The 22,992-nt window shown below is 38.1% G+C and overlaps 1 protein-coding gene across 2 annotated transcripts in view; it reads left to right on the top strand.

Moving 5' to 3' along the window:
- LOC133506273 (CREB3 regulatory factor-like) overlaps positions 1-18,311 on the top strand; it is a 34,262-nt gene extending 15,951 nt beyond the window's left edge. For both annotated transcript variants that reach the window (XM_061830251.1, XM_061830252.1), the window contains exons 5-11: positions 338-703; positions 3,254-3,548; positions 6,465-6,653; positions 7,991-8,180; positions 11,361-11,434; positions 14,154-14,282; positions 15,932-18,311. In XM_061830251.1, the coding sequence (XP_061686235.1) occupies positions 338-703; positions 3,254-3,548; positions 6,465-6,653; positions 7,991-8,180; positions 11,361-11,434; positions 14,154-14,282; positions 15,932-16,086 (1,398 nt within the window). In that variant the 3' untranslated portion in view covers positions 16,087-18,311. The remainder of the gene's footprint in view (positions 1-337; positions 704-3,253; positions 3,549-6,464; positions 6,654-7,990; positions 8,181-11,360; positions 11,435-14,153; positions 14,283-15,931) is intronic.
- The last annotated feature ends 4,681 nt before the right edge of the window (positions 18,312-22,992 follow it).

Genomic DNA, 22,992 nt, shown 5'->3' with positions numbered 1-22,992 from the left:
TATGTCTTTTCCGTTTTTTTTTCGGGGGTGCGTTCGAAAGCACAATAACAAATCGTCATGGGTCAGCTGGTCAAAGTGTTGGAATACCGATTTTCGTTCGAAAATCAAAGCAAAAAAATCTTGAAATTTTCGTTCGAAAACCGATTTGTACGAAATCCAAGACATTCGAAAACCGAGGTACCACTGTATTTTGAAACACAAACTCAAGTTTAAAACCCAACTTTGGAGCCTTTTTTTTTTTTTTTAAACCTTAACAGTGACAAAAAAATTAAAAGAAAAATACGAAACATGTCCACTGTTGTAACTTATCCTGTGGTGCTTTTCTTCCTCCATCCAGAGCATTCTTCTCATGCTCGGCTCACCGGCGTCCCCCCGCAAACGCCCCTTTGAGCTGCTCAGTGACTTGGTTGACGACGGTGGCCTTGGTGAGGAGCTTCACCCCGAACGCTGGGATGTGTCCGCTCTGGACGAGATGGCCCGGTACACCAAGCTGGGCTTGGGCGTGGCTTCCGAAGACGCCGTGCTTATGGCTCGCTGGGGACGGAGCCGTGAGGAGGACAAGCCGGCTGAGAAGACGACCAAAGACGAGTTGGTAGCCGCCTCGGGTGGAGGACTAGATGGCCCCGTGACGAAGGAGAACACTGTGGAGGTGTACCAGTCACATGTGGGGGACAACAGCCACCAATCACCAGCCAGACATAAGGCAATAATTTGAGGAATTGGTTCAAATTTACAAAAGACTCCACTTGACTTTGACAAGATCCTATGACTTGACTTATGACTTCTTTAACCCAAGATATCGCTTAACTTCCCTGAAATTTAGTGGTGACTTTACTTGCTTGATGTTTTGCCAGTCTTTGTGAAACTTAGGCTCCACTTTAATTTGCCTTGATACAATAATCCTCCAGTACGTCGTTATTCTGCTGTATTTTAACAGATTTTTCAGCTAAGCATTTTTTTTGGTGTTAAAATACAGTGAACCCACTTATAATGTGCTGGATGGATTCCATAGCCACTTGGAATAGGTGAATGTTCGCCGTATTGGTATACCATAACAAAACCTTTCATGTGGGAAATGTATTGTGGTCCAATGAAACTACAGTTGACTTTTTGGCCATAACCCCCAACGGTATGTTAGCCGCGAACACAACACTGCTCATCACCAAAAGGACACCACATTCATACACAATGAAGGGTGGTGGTGGCAACATCACGCTTTGGGGCCGTTTTTCCATAGCTGCGGTTTTGGTCAAAGTGGAGGGAATTGTGAGAATTTCTAAATAGTCAGTTTTACCCCAACACCTTCAGAATTCTGCTAGAAACAAAAAAATAAAATAATAAAATAAAATAGACGAAAGGTTTACTATAATGGCTGAGGATTATTTAGAGTTAATCAAAGGCACTTTACATGGTGGCAAGTCTGCGCTGACTTTCATGCGAAATGAATTTTAATATCATTAGTTAATTACGAACACAGCCACATCCTAGTTATGATGGTGCGCACAGTTGTATCCAATATGTTCTGCTAAATGTTATCGAAAACATGAAGGTTTGAAAGTTACTAATGCGTGCTCAGCAGAAGCCACAGATGTGCGGCTCCCTCCCTGCTGAGTGACCCTCGAGGATGCAGTCATCTCAAATTGCTCTTATTTTGCTTGGAAAGCGAAAGACGCTGTTATCTCTGCCTGCCCCTTAGTACAACCAGCTGGCACACTATAAAACATCGTGAAACAACAAAATACTTTGGAACAAACCAAACAGCGATATCTGTGGGTACATTTGCTGTGTCGCAGCCGAAAATAGCAGACGGTAGCTGAAGATAGAAAGGCACCCGATTTCAAAATGCAGGCAACACATTTTGAGTTAAATTTCTTGATTAAACTGCTGTATAACTGCTATGTAATCACCTCCAAATGGCAGTTGTGGTTTGTAAGGGGATTCTCAAGCTCTCAAGATTGTTTTTGTTTTTTTATATCTTTGCACTCTGACCTTTAAGACTTGACTTCCTTCTGATTTACAGGTACAGTGCTGCCTTGAGATACAAGTTTAATTTCTTCTGTGACCAGGCTTGTAGCTCAAAACATTTAATCTCAAATCATCTTTCCCTATTGTAATGAACGGAAATATTAATTTCTCCCGGCCTTCCCTCCCAGAAACAATTTACAGATGTTTTTTTTTTTTCTATAAGGAAACATACCACTCTATATCATTGCATTTTTTGTAAACATAAAGTAATTAAATTAATTAAAAAGAATGTAAAGAAAGTTTGTGGATCAAGATTTAATGCTGCAGTTTATACTGTAAAATTATGCTCTTGCACGATTCATAAAGGTCTCTAATTTTTGCTTTCAAAAATGTAGTATTTATTCAACTAGCAAAACTCAACATTAAATATAACTTAAAAGAACAAACTGAATATAAATGAGTAAAATGCAAATGAATAATGTATTAAATAATAGCAATAAAAAAAGTAGTGGGTACAAATAACTACTTGCTATAGATAACTACCCGCTGTGCGCCTCGGCCACTTAGGTGGAGTGTGGTCTGTACACGCATGGAGGTACACTGATCTTAAGATAAAAATAGTACAAGACTTTCACAACTGAACTTTATTAATGTAACAAATTTGTCACAAATTGGGAAGAATTTATGCCCGTGAGTGTTGTTATATTACCTGTGACTATTCATTATTTGTAGGTAACTCCATCCCATGATGTCTTTTGCTAATTTTCTCTAGCCTGTGAGTTGGGTATTCCATTACATGCTCGCATTAAGCTGGCAGTGGTTCTAAAACGAACAATCATGAATTTAAATATACAATGAGTGTAATTCTTCTTGATGTGTTTAATTTTAGAGTAAACCTCGGTGTCACATGCTCCATACGCTTGCTGCATGCAATTTTTACAACGTAGCAACTTCCATACGCACTCCCCGCCCTTTTAGAACAGTAATTGTTTTTCATTGATTATAATATTAATACGATTATGAGACGCCATCATCCAATTACATCTCAAATAATTGCCCAGCCCTGAGTGGGAGTGCCATTAAACAGTTTGTTTCTTTTTTTTTTTAAGAATTGCTCCCTATTTGCCACAGTGCTGCTTGTTGTGGAGTGATTTGAGTTGAATTGATTTCACCTCCATCATTCATCACTTGTATCTCAAGTTTGCACTCGCCAGTGAAAGCAAAATTAAAGACTGAATGACGGGTCGTATCTCAAGGCAACACTGTGTACGACTTGATCCCACTTCAGGTGACACAGGAGAAGGGCCACCAGAAGAAGGCGCCGGTTTTGGGTTTGCTCCTGGAGCACTGCAGCGAGGAGCACAACTATTCCCTCAGCCAGGGAGGAGAGCCGGTCGTCACTCACAGTGTCCTGGAGGAGGCCCAACAGCAGCAGGAGGAGGCACAGCAGGAGCAGGAGGACAGGGAGGAGAAGCCAGACGTGGAGGATGAGGAAGAGGAAGAAGAGGAAGAGGACGAGGAGGAAGACGAAGGAGAGGAGGAGACAGCGGCCGATCTCTCGAGCTCATCGGAAACAGAATGCGGTGAGTGTTTGGGTCTGAATTCAGAAAAGCATCCCACGCTGTATCTGTTCCAGACCTCAGACCACGTCGTATGTCTTCCGCGGCCAAGGGTGCGGGCGCGGGCGCAGGCACACACTGGCCACCAAAGCTTGTGGCTGTATTTCCCGGACAACAACAAAAAGATCCCGCTTTGCTGGAGTCACTTCCCAGAATTAAAGCAACCTTACATGAACATCTTAATTGAGCACAAAAACATGCTACACACTAAAAACAAGTCCATATATAACATTTGAAGTGCCTATGAATACATAAAGCTTCAAACCCTCATTTCAAACTATAACTCAGCCTTGAAAAACTCATTTGAAATATAAAAGTAGCTTGCAACCCCAGCTCTGGCCTGAAACACAAATGTAAAACCTTAACCCATGTTTCCACCCCTGATTTGAAAACCTAAACCAGGCATAAAACCGTAATTTCAAACTTTAACTATAGCTTGAAACCCTAAACCTAGTTTGAAACACTAACTTGAAAATCTAACTTGGTTTTGGAACCTTTACCCTGATTTCAAATACGAGTTTCAAACACTAACCAATGCAAGCAAATTTATTTGTATAGCACATTTCATACACAAGATAAGTCAGTGGGCCTTACGTGATTAAAAGGTTTCAAATACATGAATAAAACATATGTAAAAGTACAATTACTACAGTTTTTAGTACAAGAAGTATCACTGAAAAGTAGAAGTACTCTGAAAAAAGAGTTTTTAATCTGGATTTGAAAACACTCACACTTTGGCAACTTATTCCATTTTTTTTGCAGCACAATAGCTAAATGCTGCTTCACCATGTTTGCTTTAAACTCGGCACTCCATTATTAGATCTGAGTCAGTCGATCTCAGAGCTCTACTGGGTTTGTATTCCATTGGCATATCTTTCATGGACCTAAACCATTTAGTGATTTATAGGCCAGTAGCAGAACTTTAAATCTCTTCTAAAACTGACTGGAAGCCAGCGTAAAGGCTTTGAAATTAGAGTTTGTTCTGGTCACAACACGAGCTGCAGCTGTTGAATGCTCTTTTTGGGGAGCCCAGTCAGAAGACCATTACAATTGTCAAGTCTACCTGAGAGAAAAGGATGAATGAGCTTCTCGTGGGCTGCTTGACACATGCAAGCCTTCACTCCATTTGTATTGTTTATGAACATATCAGATCGTGATGGCTGTGATAATGCAAAGAGTAACATACCTAGAAATATGTTTTCCAACTAAACCTTCCTGGAAATGCAATTTAAAATTCATCCTTAATGATAAGCAAGGCAAATGTATTCGAGTAGGGCATTTCATACACAAGGTAACTCAATAATAACACGCACACAAGCATGTACATTTACATCAATAAATTATGACCCACATGTAATGTTATTTCCTAAACCACACACCCCAAAATATTCTAGTTCTCACTCTTCATGACGTACACAGGCGCGCTCTTGCTGACCTTACTTTGTTTGTATGCCTGTGTCACTGTGCGCGCGTGTGTGTAACACTAAACGAAAGTAGCAGAAAGGGCAAAGAGAGTTCAGACAATGTCATTATGTGCAGACTGGGCCAGACGTCACATTAAATAAATAAATGTGTTTCTGTCTGCGCACACATCTTTGTGCGTGTGTGTGTGTGTGTAATCTAATGGAAACCTGAGGCCAATTACAAATGTGGTCATTACAGTGTTAATTATGCAACGTCATTTTTTAGTTGCTCTGTTGTGTTATATTGATGCTGCCTCCAAAAACCTCCCCTCAGTTTTTGTTCTTATTATTTAGCATTCGCCATTAGCTTTGGCTTCTTGAGATAAACGCCTCCATCATATCGAACAAAAGGAAACTCAATTGAACTCTGATGCTAACCAAAACAGAAGCCCCTCCAAGTAATGTCAACAGTCTGTCAGTGTGGAGACTTTAATAAGTTCCCGTCATAACATCTACAAGTGTAAAATAAAAAAAAACAATTGAAATCTTTAACCTTGCTCATTTGAAGCCATAATCCTGGCTTCAAACGCTAGGCGTTGTTCAAAACCTTGACCCAAGCGTGAAACACCGAAGCCTAAAGCCTCTTTCCATATTTGACTTTGAAGACCCAATTGTGACTTAAAACACTTATTTGAAGCCTTAACCATGGCTTGAGCCTGAGTTTGAAACAGTCACTTTTGAAACATACCTGTATTTATTCCCAACTTTGAAACCCTATCCCTGACTTGAAACTCAAACCCTATCTGATTCCTTTCTGTGAAACCCGAGCCTAAGTCTTGAAGCCCTAACCGTCAGTCTTAGTTTGACAACCTTAACACAAGCTTGAAAAGAAAAAGTTAAACTGTCTTGAAAGCTATATTATGGACCCCTATCCTCGTCTTGAAACCCTAACCCTGTATGAAAACCGAGCCTTGTCTTTAAACTATAACCTGGCTTGAAACCTGAATTTGAGACCCCAAGCCTAATAAGCCATACCTCAGACCCCAATTTGGAAACCCTGTCCCTGTTTTGAAAACCTAATTTGATATCTAAGCCCCTATCCTTGTCTTGAAACCCTCATTTGGGACTCTATTCCTGCCTTCAAATCCCAACCAGAAACCTAATTTGAAACCCTAACCCAGGATTCAAACCCTACTTTAAAACAATAATGTGAATTTCAATCCTTAACACATGGTTAATACCCCAATTGGAAATATTAAACATTGTGTGAAACCCTAACCTAGACTTAAATACCTAATGGGAAACATCAACTCAGATTTGAAATACTAATTCGAAGCCCTAATTGAGGCTTTAAACCCAAACCTGGGCTCAATGGCCCAATTTCACCCCCTTAACTCTGTATTCCACCTTGAATTGGAAACCCGTACCTTGTCTTGAAGGCCTCAACTGCCCTTTTCTGCATGCGTTTGACATCCAGAGGCGGAGGCAGAACCGGCGAGGCCGCCGGACGAGTGCCCAGGCGAGCGCCCGTCCAAGCGCCGTTGCTTCTGGGAGTACCGACGCTCGCGGGAGTCTGCAGCTAAGAAGAAGTTGTGTGGCGGGGGAGGCGACTGGTCACTGTCGTGGAGCTCCAGCACGCTGCCCAGCACACTGTACCGACGACAAGGTGATAAACTGGCATGCACACAAAAATACAATTTCCAATTTTAATACTTATTTTCTAATAGAAAAGGGAAATTGCAATTTGATGCCCCACTTTGAAACCACAATCTTGTCTACACACCTATATTTTGAGAACTTAACGATGGCTCGAAATACTTATTGTTCATAACCCTAAGCATAATTTGAAACCCAAATGGTGTCTTGAAAGCTTAATTTAAAAAAGGATGTCTTGAATCTCTAATTATAAACTAACGTCTTGAAGCCAAGAATTTGAAACGAATAACTTGTCTTGACGCTCTAGTTTGAAACCACAATGCTGGGTTATAAAACTTAATTTGAAACAATAATGCGGGTTTAAAACCTTAATGTGAAAGCCTAATGCTGTCGTGTAACCCTAATTTGAAAAAAATCAGTCAGCGCCATTGGCCAAGTCCGCGTATGTTATAAGATACAAAGGAATTTGCTTACAGTAGCTGGAGTACAAGTAACCTGTCTTGAAGCCCTAATTTGAAACACTAAACCTGTCTTTAAGATCTAACTTGAATCCGTAGTCTTGCCTTAATATAGTAAAACTATCTCTTTCTTAAAAACCTAATTTGAAACCATAACTCTCGCTTAAAGGTTTTGGCTTGGCATTTGGGCTCTTTAGACCTCTATAGAGTGACTCTCTAACGCGGATTTAGTATAAGTCTCAATTTCATTTAAAAAAAAAAAAAAAGAAGACAGTTTGGTTTTGTCATATGGGTGTCCAGAAAAGGCCACGCACTCTCACAGATACTTATGTTTGACCCAGTTTTGTATCCGCTTTGTCAATATATACCTCAGATACCCCCCTTTCCTCTGATCGGTTGCCTACGTTTCGAAGACCCACTTGTGAGAGCGCACGTTTATGTTGACAGTGTTGGCTCGGGATCGGAAAGGGAGGCGGAGCGAGAAATTGGAATGACCTGATTTCAGGCCTCTTTGCAGAAAAACGTCTGGAGCTGAGGAATGCGCAGACCACTTTAATTTATATCTCACATGTTTACTAAAGCGCCGTAGAGATTATATCAAAGATTAGAAAGTTTGTCGGGCAGAGTATATCCCCGTTCAAAACCCTAATTTGAAAACTTGAAAATGTCGTGAAACACTGATTTGGAATCCCAACAGTGTCTTGAAAAAAAATTGAAGCAAGTTACCAGTCATGAAGCTCTAATTTGCAACCATAACACTGGCTTTAAAACCCAGCCCTTTCGCCACTTGTGTGGAATTGTCAGGGTTATTTTATTATTATTATTATTATTATTATAAAAAAAAAACATTTAATGTGGAATATGGCTGAAGTGGGGTTTGTGCTCTTAGGAAAGAAAGGGCGCCGCAAGGCCCGTAAGACGGACGCCAGCGACCTGACTCCCAACCCGCAGAAACTGCACAACATCGGGGAGCAGCTACAGAAGCTCAACGCCGCCATCGACAGCATGGGGCCCGTCAACGACCTCCCTGCCCTCGCCAGGGCTCGATCGCGCAAGGAGAAAAACAAGCTCGCGTCCAGGTATGTGCGCACACTACCGTTCACAACTTGCAAAACCGAACTTGATGTATTCAATCAAAAAAAAAAAATGTAATTTGTCACTTTCATCGAGGAAGCAATATACTGTAAACAATATCAATACTTACACAGTTATTATAGTTTCAACAGGGGAAGACATAATTGCAACAAACTACATTTCCAGAGTCATGTTCCGAGCACTGTGTGGGTCTGGGCGGAACCGCTTTAATTATGGATAGTACACAACTTTGTAGAGCAAAATAGCAGGTGAATTAATAAATGTGTGTAGAGAAAAATATAAAAGAACGCTACACAGCCACACAGGACCGGAACCGGAAACCTAAAAATGAATCAGTATTTCGCCCCTACGGCACCTGATAAAAGGTGACATACAATAGTGTAGTGATGTATAAATTTAGTAGTACAATAATGTAATATTTATAAGATAACCGTCTTAGTTCCACAATTGAGATTTTTTTTTTTTTTTTTTTGCAGTAATAGCATACAGGAAATACAAATATAACTTGCAAGAGAAGTTATTTGGCTGCAAATGCGTCCACCATTACAAGGTTAAACATTAGTACTGAAGGCAGGAAGGACGTGTCAAGTGCCGATATTAAAGCTATCTGTGCTAAACGGAACGACATCCATAATTTTGTAGAACTTCATCACCCGAATAAAGCTGAACGTTGTAGAGCACTGCAACATTTTAATGATGTTGTTATGAACCACTTCAGAAAAGTGCTTAAAAGACGGCAGAAACAAACATTCGATTCGTTCTTTGTGAAACAGGGGCAAGTCACCCCCACATAAGACATCTGAAACTCTTGTTTTGCATTGCCTTTTTATTTTGTTCCATTAACCCTACCTCTAGTTGCAAGTTATATTTTTTTTGTACGTTACGTTCAATTTGTCTGTTTTTTTTCCTCCCTCATTATTGCTTGTTTAAAGTTATTCTGCAATTTTGTTCATAAAAAAGGTTTACTAGGGTGGGGGGCAAGTCGCTACAGATACGGCAATGCACTCCCAGCCTCGCATACTCTACTAGGCTAAAGCATACATTTTAAGCAAAAAAAGAAATATATTAAATGATTTAATTATATAAAGTATTTAAACTATAGATGTATTTCTACTCTGCAGTTTATTATCAGGAAAAGCTAAAAAAAATCGCTTAAAAAAACAATTTTTTAGGCTTGGAACGCATTATTTCATGTTCTATTCATTGTAATGGAAAAACGTGCTTCGGTTTTCAATTTTTTAGGCTTGGAATGCGTTATTTCCTTTTCCATTCATTGTAATGAGAAAACATGTTTCGGTTTTCGAACATTTTGGTTTTCAACCAGCCTTCTGGAACGGATTGTGTTCGAGAACCAAGGCACCACTGTGTAACAAAATGAAGCCATGTTTATTCATCATTTTAGCTATAGAGTAATCATTATGTTGTGCAATTCAACACTTTGTAGATCTACTTCAATAATTCTCCCAGGGTAATTGACATGATTTTAAAAATTTAGAAATTCAGACCAACTGTTCTGAAAGTGAATTTCTGTAGCTTGACAAAGCCACAAATGCGAGTTTATTATTAATTGTTAGAAGTAGTCTGTTTTTTTTAAGCTGGTCTCATTTTCTGGTTTTGGTTTCACCCAAGAATTTTCATTTTTGTGGATCACTACTTGCAAACCTAACCTAAGATTTAGCACGTATTTAAAACCCTACCCCGAGTTTTAAAACCCTATCTCAGGCCCAAAGCCCTAATTTGAAATTTGAACCCCTCTATTTAAAGCCGAACCCCTAAACCTGGGCATGAGATCTTGATTTGAAATGGTTTGAAACCCTTTTTGAAACATGAACATTGTGTTTTCAAACCTGACCCTCACTTGAACTTCTGATTTGAAACCCTAACCCCAGATGAGACTCTAAATTTGGACTCTTAAAACCTTGAAGCCATAATTTAAAAGCCTAACCTCGCTTTTACAATCAAACGCCTCATTTCAAACGAAGTCAACGCGTCCTCTCGACAGACCTTTTGACAACAGCACGGTGACTCAGCCACACAGGATGAATGGAAGGAAAGCAGACAGGATGGGGGAGGTCATGTGGAGTTCACGTTGGAGTGGGGGCGCGGGGGTCAGTTCGCGTTGCAATCTGGGAACTTTTTTTGTAATAATGATGTTGGCAGAAATGAAGAAGCACTCGGAAAAAGTCTGCCGCTTGCTTTTGGAATTTTTGATAACAAGACAACATGTAATGTAGTGTGGTCGTCTTGCTCAAGAATGACTGATGAGTGATGATTCCCTCAGGAGAGCACTCTGCAGTGCCCTCTTCCAGGAAACCACATTTCTGCTCCCTTTTTTTCTTCTCTCTTATTGTGCTCGCTCTTCCTTCTTAAATTAGCCCTCTTTCTATCTTCCTTGTTTGTCTCCTTTCTTTTGTTTTCTATCTTCTTCATCTTCCTTTTGCGTTCCCTCTTCCACTTTTCCCCCTTTTTTGTCCTCACTCTTTTCTCTGTTCCTTTGTCTCCCTCTAGTTCTCTTCATTTTTCCCATTCTGTCATTCTCCTTTCTGTTTCTGTTCTGTCTTCACTTGCTTTTTCTCTTCTCCTTCCTTGAGTTTCCCTCTTCTTAGGTTTTGCCTTTCTTTTCTCCCCTCCCTTCTCTCGCTCTCATTCCTTTCCTTTCTTCCTCTTTACTCTCCCCATGTTCCTTCTTTTTCCTCTTTGCTATCTTCAACATCTTCCATCTTTTCATTTTGCTGTTATTCCTCCACTCTTTTGTCTCCCTCCTCTTGCGCTCTTCTCCCTGTTCTGCTCTCTTCTGTTTTCTCACTTCCTGTTTTCTTGCTCTTCTGTTCCCTCATTTCAGTCTTCTCTTTTTTCACATCTCACTCTTACTCCATCAAATAATTCTGGTATTTTTAATGACTGTCCATTCTTTTATACACGTCCGCCTTCATAATGTTGTAGGAGACTGAAAGATATATTGTTTCGAGTAACCTGTGGCCCTTTGTTTGTGGGCCCAAATACAAAAAGGAAGTCAACTTTCACTGCCAGCTTCTATAAAAATATATATGTATATTTAGAGAGTGCTTGATGAACCTATTGAAACAGTTTTCAGTGGAAAATTAATGGATTTCTATCCTTGAAATATCTCTTCATAGCTCTTCTTTCTTTATTTGTGCTTGCAGGGCGTGCCGTCTGAAGAAGAAAGCACAGCATGAGGCCAACAAGATTAAACTGTGGGGTCTCAACCAGGAGTATGGTCAGTAAAATAAATAAACTCACACCTCACACACACACGTACAGGGATAAACTATTTTCAGTGTTGATTCTCCCCAATAAAAGAAAAAAATCTACACAGACACACACACACACACACACACATATATATATATATATATAATATATATATATATAATATATATATATATATAATATATATATATATAGCCAAAATAACAATCATAATTCCTCATGTTAGGGAAAAATCTTTTACTACTCTACTTTTCAACAAACAACATGAAAACAGATTTCAGTGCAAAATAAATCTTTGAGTAAAAAATAAATGATTGATAAACCACAAAGTAGAAGAACTAACCAAATAAATAGGCTATAAACTATTGCTATTATTAGTGAAGCCATGAATTGCAACATCATGGAAGGTTTTGCAGTTTATGCAAACTCAATATTAGTCTGCAAGCACCAATTTTCTATTTGAAAATCCCCGTCAGTATGGTAAATTGTCAATCGCTGTTATTCTACTTGATCATCGATCAGGCGCCCATGGTCACAAACTACCAAGAATTTGATAATAGCTATTTCCCTTCCTGTTAAGTTTTATTGTTTCTTTTAAATTGCGCTCAGGGCAGCTGAAAATTGGTCATGGCAGCCGCTCCAACAATTGTTAATTGTGTCATGGTACCATAACTTGCTGCCTCTTCGCTTACATAATGAGATGGCTGACTTCAAAATAAGCCAGTTTCGCGCATACATTCGCCCCCTGGTGGCTGGGTAACTAGGTTGCGGACACTGTTCCAAATGAAGGATTTTTCATCTGCAGCAGTACCCACATTATAAATATAAAAAAAGAGAGTTTGGTAAAATATGGGACCTTGATCTAAATATACAGTGGTACCGTTACTTACAGAATTAATTTGTTCCGGAAGTCGTTTCTTAAAAAAATACAGGAAAAGATTGTCTAATTTAAAAAGAGCTAATATTGACTGTTTAATTAGTCGGGCCCTTCTTGAAAACCCTTACTTGACTACTTGTCTATTTTGAAGCCGTCCCACAGGCTTGACACCTCAACTTGCCACCCTAATTTGAATCTCTTATTAAAATCCCGAACTTGAAACGCCAACCCTGTCCTCAAACGCTAAGCCGGACCTGAAACCCCAACTGTGGCTTTAAATCCTAGTTTTTAAAACTATGCCCAAACCCAAAATTGAAACCCTCAGCCTAGTTTGAAACTGGAAGCCAAGATTGAAAGCCTAACTTGAAACTCTCATTTTTGAGTCTGAAATGCTACAATGCATGCATTTTTTTTTTCATAAGAGTGCCAACAGATGCAAATGTGTCTATTTTTGTTGCTTTTGTCCTTCCTGGAGCAATCCCAAAACTCTTTGAAGGCCTCACACAAACATAACGGCAGTTTGTCAGTGTAGGATGACATTTTGAACGCCTCCACGCATCCTAAAAATGTGATGGCCTCTTGTCCTTGTAACATATTTGCTTGGCTTCCATGTCTTTCGTTTTTGTTTTTACTCCTCCGCCCCCACCCTCCCCAATTACCCCCCCCATGACATTCCGCTCATTCCAGCTCACTTTGCCAAGGATTTAGTGGCTTTGCAAACTTGACTTAAAATACAAGTGTGCACATACTCACTCACACTTGCACACAGACACATTTTCAAGGTAAAAAAAAAAAAATCATTAAAAAAAGAAAATTATAATTACTTTTTATCTAAAAATAAAGTAAAACCCAATTTAGGCTTTGTTCTAAAATAAAAAGGATATTAAGGTTTTTCTCTCTTGGAATATAAAGCTTTATTTCAGCAATGTGACTTTTTTTTTAATCGTGGAAACATTATTTTATTCTATTAGTCATTTTCACCCTGAAAACAACCACCTAATTCACATATTATGACTTATCCTGGTATTATACCATTTTGTTCTTGTGTGATTACCTTTTCATTCAATTAATTTATTCTCATAATATTGTGACTTTTTATTCATGAAAATACATTTTTTATCTAAAAAAGAAACACTTATTTCTATTTTCTTCAAATAATACTACTTTATTCCGGTTGTTTTAACACTTGGTCTTTAAATATTTTTCAGGAATGTTCCCTCAAAACTCATATTTTTCTCATATTTTATATCAAAAGAATATGATTTCATTCTGATTTGATTCAGACTACTTAAATCTTGTAATACATTTTCTTGAGGAAAAAGTTGCTATTCATTAAAAAATCTTTTTGTATCAAAATACTTTTTTTTATATATACTATAAAGTATACATTGGGAAAGCTGCTTTTCGTCACGCATCTCCCATTCCATTTTATTCTCATATTGACTTAAAAAAAAAAAAACACAAAAAAACTTCATTTTGTGAGATTGATCTTTTTGGTCAAATAAATATGACTATGTCTTAGTATCACTTTTTTTTTTATCCCTCCCAAAATTTGACTTTATTCTCACATTACTTCAACTTTTTAGTTTTGTAATTTTTTTTTCAGATTATTTTTTAAATACTTAATCACGTTGCCATTTTTTCCCTCCAAAATATACCTCTTACCTGTCTTAATATTAATACTTTAGACCTCCCCCAAAATGACTTAATCCTACTTCTTTTTTTCCCAAGGCTTCCTTTTTCCACATTAACAGCCCGTGAGTCAATATAAAATGTCCCATCGGCGTTTTCCTGGTTTTCTATCTGTAATAACACGATTTGTGTGGCATTGCGGCTGCAATGGCCTTAGAAAACCTGCTGGGGGCGCTGCTGCGCATCAAGGAGCTGATCCGGCAGAGGGTGGAAAGCAGTGGAGAAGAGGACTCGGCCGAACGAGGAATGACGTGCCGTTTGGAGGACATCCTTGCTCAGTCCAGCGGTGAGAAGCTCATGCCGTGATGCTCATATTAGTGTGTTTACACATACATTGTACTTGATCCCAGGATCCCATTTTTATCATAAAACTAATTATTAACCTAAAAAAAATGCTAAATTATCAATTTAATGTTACAATTATTTTCACGCCATAAACTATTACCCTAAAGTTATATTACACATCTAGAAAAAAATGACTATTCCTGTAAGATTTTTTCTTCTTGAAAAATATCACTTCTTTTCATGGCATTCTGACATTTTATTTTAGAAAATGCAATTTTAAACTTGAAAAATAAGAACTTTTCTTCTCTTGGGAAAAACATTTGTTTTCTGAATATTATACTTTTTAAATATCACTTTGTTTATAATTTTCTAAAATATACAGAAAACGGTGATATATACAGAAAAATTATTCTTTTATTGTCTTTCCTTTTGTCAAAATACCACTGATCACGACAAAGTTTCAACTTTATTCTTGTGATAACAAAAATGACCCTCTATTCTGGTTATTTTGCAACTTTTTTCCTCCCAAATATTCAACATTGAGATACTTTTGAGATCGTTTTGGTTGTAACCACGTCACAGCGGAGTGACCAACTATTGACAGCAAATTACAAAGTAATTTAATAAGTGTCAAGAGAGAAAATAAAACAGCTGCGCAGCAAGCACACGCTTCAGAAAACCGGAAATGAATCATTAAGTTACCGCACACGTCAGCCATGAGGACGACCCGATAATGTCAAAAGTATATTAGTACGTATCTGGTACTGTAGACCCCTACATCTCACGCTCTGACACCCACAGATTCACCTATTTGGGGAGTTTTTGTAAAATTTCTGACTTCAAATTTTTTTTTTTTTTTAACTCTTTATTATGGGAGCCAACCCAAAATTGCTCACGTGGTGGTTTATTCCCGCTTATTCAAGAATTAGGGGGCTTAAAAAATTAATGAAAACAAAATCACTTTATTCTCATGTTTTATGAATTAAAAAAACACACACACAAACAAAAACCACTTTATTCTTGTTATATTGTGACTTTTTTACTTTGGTTAATATACTTTTCTCACAGTATTCAAGAAATTATAAATTTGTTGTAACGAGATGTTTTTACACAATTCCACTTTGTTCTTGCCTTATCTAAAAAAATATATATTTTTTTAAGTTGATTCACGTAATATGCCTTGTAGAAAAAAAGCATAATAATCATAAATATGAAACATTCCGTACCAAGCAGTTACCACTTTATTTGGATAATTTTGAGTTTTTCCATTTGCTTCCAACTGCAAGATTTGAAAACAAAAGCACTATTCTCACAAACAAAAATACAACCATATTACTTGTGGTAGTATTAAAAATGTATATTTCCTGAAGTTTTTTTTTTCCCATAATAGAAAATTATTCTTGTGCTTTATAATTTTTTTTACGAAGAAACCTACTTCATTCTTTCTGAGTACCTTGAAAAATACCACTGTATGCTTGTAATAATTACTTATCTCTTGGAAATATGTTACTTTATTTGATATTAGTTTTTGACAAATTTTTTTTTTACTGTTTTGGTCAAATTTGACATATTTTTTCTAATTTGTGACAATAGCGTAGCTAACATACGCCAATGGATAAAATAAAAGGTGTGTCACTATGGAAACCACAGGTCCTCTGGTCGCCGGGCGGACCAAAGACTTTGTGCAGAGGATCTTGGCAGCCAGCGGGGGTCCTAGCCAGCAGGAGGCTCCCCAGGAAGACCGCAGGTGGCGCTCTAAACCCGATCCGGGGGTGTCCCCGTGTGAGTGTATGCTGCTCTTGTAAAATACTGTACCCCCCTCTTTTTCCCGCCGTGTGCTGTACTCATACCCCATCGTGCCTATAAATAGACAATGCACTGTTTTTGTAGATGCCCGTAGTGGTCCGGGGAGGGGGGGGGGTGGGGGGCGCTAGTGAGCTGAGGGTGCTCGAAGAGCAGGGTTTCTCAGACTTCGGGTCCAGTGGGAGAAACTTTTCCAAGGTCCTCCGCAGAATTCAAACCACAATTCAACACTCAGATATGCCATAGGAGATAAAATATTGCAAGGCAAATTATTACAATAAATTCTAATGTATTTATTTACTTAGTTATTTTATTAGATTTTTTAATGTCATGGCAACAGTTTCATCTTTTTTAAAAAGATGGTTTGTACTAAAAAATTAGACGAGATAGGGCTGCACAATATTGGAAAAAACATGATAATGTCATATGGGTGCTGATTATTGCAATATTATTGGGATATTTAACATGCTTTTAAAGAGATGACATTTTGTTATCTGAGGAAATAAATGCATGTATTTAATGTGGCAAAATAAGTAGGTTATGTATTCTCCTATACTTCAGACGTGTAATACATTTTCATAGCTGTTTGTTGTTTTTCCTCATTCATTTCGTCTCCTCTCATGTCTGCGATTTATCGTCTGCCCCCTGCTGCTGAAATTGTCGCTGTACGCCTGAGGGGCCACTCCAGCCAATAGGAGAGCAGTATCTAGGGGAGTGGATTGCATTTGTCAGACAAAGCATGCAATATCACATACATATTTATCTTCATTCATCTTTGCAGTACACACATTGCACGTGCCATTACCGCAACAACAAAATTGTTTTTGGTATATTGTGCAGCCCTAATAAGAGCTCAAAAATGTTTTTATTTCACCCCCCCAAACACACACACTAAAATATCATATTATTGCACATCAAATTATTAAGTAAGACTTTGGGGAGGGGAAAAATGGTATAGGAGCCATGAAGAGTGTTTTTGTTTTAGGGGGGTGATTTTATGATTAAAATAATATTTATATTGGAAAAAAAGTTGGTACGTAATTTAAATTCTGATTATTATTTTTGATCCAAATGTTGGCTAGCACATAATTTTAAGTGGAAAAAAGTTTTAAATGTTAAATGACCAGGCATTTTTTGGGACTAAAACCACATGAAAATAGTCTTATTTTTTTTTATAATTTTTCTTATGTGATATTCAGGTCAAAGTTTAAGATAGGAAGAAAATAAAATTTAAAAATGCAACTTTACTCTTGTAATAATTTTTTTTCATAAAAAATATAACTTAATATTGCAATAATATTAATATTTTAATGTAAGAATTTGATTTCATTTTCTTTGTCTTTTGTCCTAGGAAAAAGACAATTTGTAATATTAAACAACGCTTTTTCATAAGATTAGAAAAATACCAAACCCTATTTTCCTCATTTTACCAAATGTATCAATGAAAATGTTTCTAATATTTGACTTTTTCTGGGGGGGACAGTATTCACATATATAATCCACTCTTTCTTATGTGCAAAAAAATGTCATTAAAAATTTAAAATTATCGGGGGGAAATATAATACATGAGTGTAAGAAGAATTACTAAAATAAATACATACACGGCATTGGGTTAAAGACAAATCCACCTATGAATTTGTAATATGGATACTTTGTACACGCGAATAAATAGAATTCATTTAAACTAAGCAAGGATTGGAAATTTCCACTTCAAAGAATTTTAAAATTTCTTTGAAAAATGTAATGAAATACAAATTACTGTTCAGATACCTCTTCAGTTATCGAGCATGGCTACCACAAATTCAGGGGTGTGGATTATACTTGGGTAGAAGGAAAATTGAGTTCTGAAAGAGCAACTTTGGTGGTAATAATTTTACTGCCATGTATCTAGAAAAAAAGTATATATTTGTCAATTTTTTTTTCTACTCCTAGAAATACTTTTTTTTTCCCACACCAGTTTTCTCCTATGATGAAAAAAAACACATTTTTATAGGATTGACCTTTCTTCTCTTCCACTTTTTTGTGATGTACTTTTTGTTTTATCCACGAATTGTGTCACAAATTTCACTTAATTTTTGTGGACCCGAGTTTGAGAAGCACTGCCTTTGAGAATGCGAGGGGGGTTGTCTTTTCTTTTTTTTCTTCCCCTCACCCCCTTAAAAAAAACTGTGGCGAGTCCTGATGTCGGAGCAGCTGTATCCCCACCCCACCCCTTCCCCGTTCAGCTTCCTCTTCCTCCTCCTCATCATCGCGCCGCCATGTTTAGAAAGCTGCACCTTAATTAATCCAAAGCAACCAAAGAGAGAGAAAAAAAAAAACACCAAAACCTCGCACACGTTGCCAATGTTTTGTTTTATTTTGACTGAAACACCAGCATGCACTCCCCCCCAACACACACACACTTTTAACACCCCCTCCCAAATCCGAGAAAAGCATTTCAGCCCCCCATGTGTGGCCCCCGCCTGATTATGTAGCGCACCTTTGTAACCACAGTTAAACACTCATAGAGAGCAAATAATACATTTTTGTTACTATTTTGACTTGTATTTTACTGTATACAGACCCTTTCCTTAAAAATTGAATATTATGGGAAAGTTTATTCCCGAAATTCTATTCAAAAAGTTAAACTTTCATAGATTGTAGGTTTGGAGTTCACAACTTAAACAATTTCAAGTATTTGTTTATTATTACGCAATTTGTAATTCCAGCTCATAAAACCCACGAAATCAGGAAATCCAGAAATTAAAACGCTGTGAAGAAATCACTGTTCACTTCTCAGTTTGTGGAGAAAAAATGAGAAATTAGGGTCATATGAAATCAATATTTCAAAAGGATATGTTAATGTTGAATACTTGGTTGGGAATCCAAGTCCTCTAAAAGATTCTGGTAGACTGTTGCAGTAACTTTGGATTGAAGAATGTAGTTTCCCAACACCTGTTCTGGATGGACATTGTACCCCATATCATGACTGACGGCGGATTTTTCACACTGGACCTCAAGCACTTTGGGTTCGGTTCTTCCCCGGTCTTGGACCTCGATTCCCGGATGAAAAGCATGCATTACTTTCAGAGGATGAAAGGACCTTGGACCACTGGCCAAGAGTCCAATCCTTCTTCTCCTTGACTTGCTTGAGAAACTTCTTACGTTGGTTCAGGCCCAGAATCAGCTTGACCCGGCGAACCCAATAGTTGGAGCTCATTATCAGGACATGTCTGAATGTGCTTGTTTCTGAAGCTGTGACCCTCGTCTCGTTCCCCTGTGTCTGGATCTCTGCTAGAATCTTGAATCTTCTCCGTTTGAGAACACTGGGGGAAAACAAATCTGTTGAGTTAGATTTTTATACTAATTAAAATTGGCATGCTGAGTCCAAAACTGCATTTTTAATTTTTTTTTTTTTTTGTAGCCCATCAAGTTTTTTTCTCCAGACGTGATTTTTCAGTTTATAAGCGGAATTCTGTCTTTATATATATATATATTATATGTATATATATATATATATATATATATATTCTCCATTTTTCTACAATATTCCGATCATAACCCGTGCCAGAATCCACACTCGTTCATATTCCGGTCCAACTTTTGCAACCGAGGTGGAAGATTAGATACACGTCTGTTGATTGGTTGAATGTGATCCCCCTGACCAATGAAAACGCTTGTTGTACGTGAGGCGGTTCATGGGGCCATTTTGAAGTCAACACGATGGCGGCGCTCGAGAAGAAAGACACCTCTCAAGTGAAAGAAATTGATAGATATGTCAAAAATAAGTTCTGATGGGATTGGATGGGTCGAGAAATTGTCGATAGAGTTGGAAAGCAGGAAGTTACCACTCTGTTAAGCAAGGTTTCGACGCATTGGAAGTTCACGCGAAACGACAAATTTGTATTTGAATTAGTAAAATTTGGGGGTAAAGGTATGCACTTAAATAAGAATCATATTGTGTACATTTTGAAATCACAATAACATTTATTTATAGATGTACTAGATATATTTCATTCATAATACAATTTATAAAACTTGCTAGTTGAAATTGATGCTCATGCCTGCAGCCCCCGGCTATTTTTTCATTCTTTTTTTCCATTCAGTCAAATGACATGCCTGTTTCGCCGAAGCTTCCCGTCCAAATGAGCAAAATTCCACTCGATTCGCTGTAGTCAGACTCGCCAGCCGATGATGATTGGCTACGCGGCGACTCGTTTTGTGCAGTCCGTCACAAGCGAGACGGTGCAGTGGGAGGGGGGGGTGTGTGCTCAGTACTGTCCATATCTGTGAACAGCTTTTGTCTTCACCTTGTAATCATGGGCATACTTTTGTGCGTTATAGTTTGTTTTTCGGGGTGGAGGGTTGAAGGGGTGAAGTTTTAAAGCTCGTAGCTATTCCAACTTAGTGTTTTATTTACGCAGGTTCCTTTGTTCCACTTTGTTCAAAAACACGACATGATAGAGAAATATCAAGATCAGTTTTGGATTCCGCACCGGGAAATGAGTTAAAAACAGTTGTCAGATCGAGCAAAAGAAAAAAAAAATGTTTTACAGCCCACGGTAACCTCCTCCACTAGTTAGTAGATGATTAGTGTGACACGGTTTAAAACTTTGATGGCCTGCAAAATTTGGGCTGATTTCTTCACAATGTTATAATGTTTTATAAGTTCTTGATTTCGTGGGTTTTTGAGCTGGAAGCCCAAATTGTGTAAACATACATACATACATACATACGTGAAATTGTTTCAATTGTGCCCCCTGAATCTACTATATGATCTATGTTAGTTTCGCTATTTGAATGTGATGATGGAAATTAACTTTTCCATTATATTATTTTTTTGGGGAAAGGGTCTGTGTGTCTGTGAATGTGTATATTAAAAAAATATATATACACACACACATGTACACACTACTTTTAAAAAGTTTGTGACGTTGCCCTGGGATGCACAAACATTTGCAAGGACGTCCATGTCTGTTGTTGAAGTGTGAGTTTTTTTGTTCCCCATCTTGCTGTTCTCTGACAAGGACCTGGAGGGCAAAAGGTCACAACAAGTGTTTGATCCGTGAACCTTTTTCGGTCCACTTGTACGCCTTTCTGTGACTCCTCCAGTCTCCATCAGTGAGCTTAGAGGTTGCAACCTCCAAGGCCAGCAGTCACTTCCTGTTCAATGTCTGGTCGTGTTGCTCGGTCTTCGGCCGTCGTCTCGGCCACGTGATACCAAAATGCCGACGAGGTCACAGAACGGAATACAAGTGAATGTCCTTGGAAATTATGAAAATGGCGTTTTGCCATCCAGATCTTGTTGCGGAACGGAAAGTTGTGCAAAAAAATTTTGAGACATTCCACAGTTGGATTTGTTCAAAATGAATTTGACCCGGTCAAGGATGTGGTGATGCATTTTTAGGTTGATCCCGAAAGTTCAGTTGTCACAAACATTTTATGAGTAGTATGTTGTTGAATTTTTTTTCGGGTTTTTTTGGCCATGTTTGCCTTTCTTCTGTGAAGCTGTAGACCGACAATGTCCGAGGTCTCTAAATGTTGTGGGACATTTAAAAAAAAAAAAAAAAGAAAGAAAAGATAAAGGAAAAAAAAAAATTAAGGACCCTTTTGAATTGCACTGTGGTATAAAAACGCACCTTGCTAGGGGACGCGAAGTCCATCCTAGGGAAAAAAAAAGACCTGGCACCTTTTTCCAGCTGGGCAGTCTGAAAGACACCAAGCGGGAAGCGCTGACTGGTTTTTGGCTGAGGAGCCTCGCTGTGGTTTTTTGCGCCTCCACAAAGTGCCTAGCGTAGCCTCGTAGCGTAGCCGCCTAGCGTCACCTTGCTCCCTTCGCCGCTCGCACCTTAGTCGACATTTTCGTTGCAAAGCCCAACGTCGACTTTAATTAGTTCATTGACCAAAATTGCACATTAGTTCAATCCAATATCAAATCAGTTTTCGCCATTGAAGTGAATTGAAATGTCATTAATCCGTTCCAGTTGTGTGGGGTATGTAATGAAACATTACCGTTTTGTGTTAAAAGTACGGCCTACTTGATATTTCTGATGACGAATTAATCAAACAATTAATTTACAAAAATATAATTTAACCCATTCATGGGCAGGGTGGCAATTTTTTGCCTTATTGAGATAAAAGTCTTCTAACAGGCCACAATCAAGGAAATAACTTCTTTTTCGTTTATGGTTAAGTTATATGATAACATTACCCATATATAATCTCGTCCCAAAAATGGGACACTGCTCGCTAGAGGGTACTTGGGTTTTCTAAGTAGATCGTCCCAAAAAACAGAATCAGAATCAGATTAAAACACTTAAATATTTTGATATACTGAAGGATATGATGCGTGAAAATCATGATGTCCCAAAAATGGGTTAAAATATTTTCTTTGTTGGGCTAATAGTTACGATAAAGATATTACTTATAGGCAGAACATTTGACAGTTTTACAATTCTTTTGTATTTGTTTAAATTTACAAGCCAAAAATTGGCAAAGGACAGCCTTTTTTTGGTGGGAGGGGGGGGGGGATTTATTTGTTTGAATGTCATCTTTGTGTTATGTATCTAATGTGCTATTGTGGGAGGGGGACCCAAAACATCCTAATATCAGCCTTAATAAAATCAGAATAAAAGAATGTATTAAAAAAGAGTTTTTAAAAAAATAATTACTGTACGTTCTGTCGTATTCGTGTGTCGGATGTGTTCCTTTCAGGGGCGTGGCCTCGTGAGTCAGGAGATGGTTTGGTGGGTTTGTTTTGCTGTCTGCTCCATGCTCCTTATGAGTCTTCGCATTTTGTATTTGACTGACCAGACAGACCTTTTTGTCTGAAAGTATATCTGCAGTTGTGGGTGGCCTTGCCCACGTGTCGGGGGGGGGGCATTACAGGACCTTAATTGCAACAACTCGTTGCAATGCCCTTGCACGTG

This window comes from Syngnathoides biaculeatus, chromosome 9 (genome assembly GCF_019802595.1).
Source record: "Syngnathoides biaculeatus isolate LvHL_M chromosome 9, ASM1980259v1, whole genome shotgun sequence".
In the NCBI taxonomy this organism is placed as follows: domain Eukaryota; kingdom Metazoa; phylum Chordata; class Actinopteri; order Syngnathiformes; family Syngnathidae; genus Syngnathoides; species Syngnathoides biaculeatus.
This window is presented reverse-complemented; position numbering and strand designations above follow the sequence as displayed.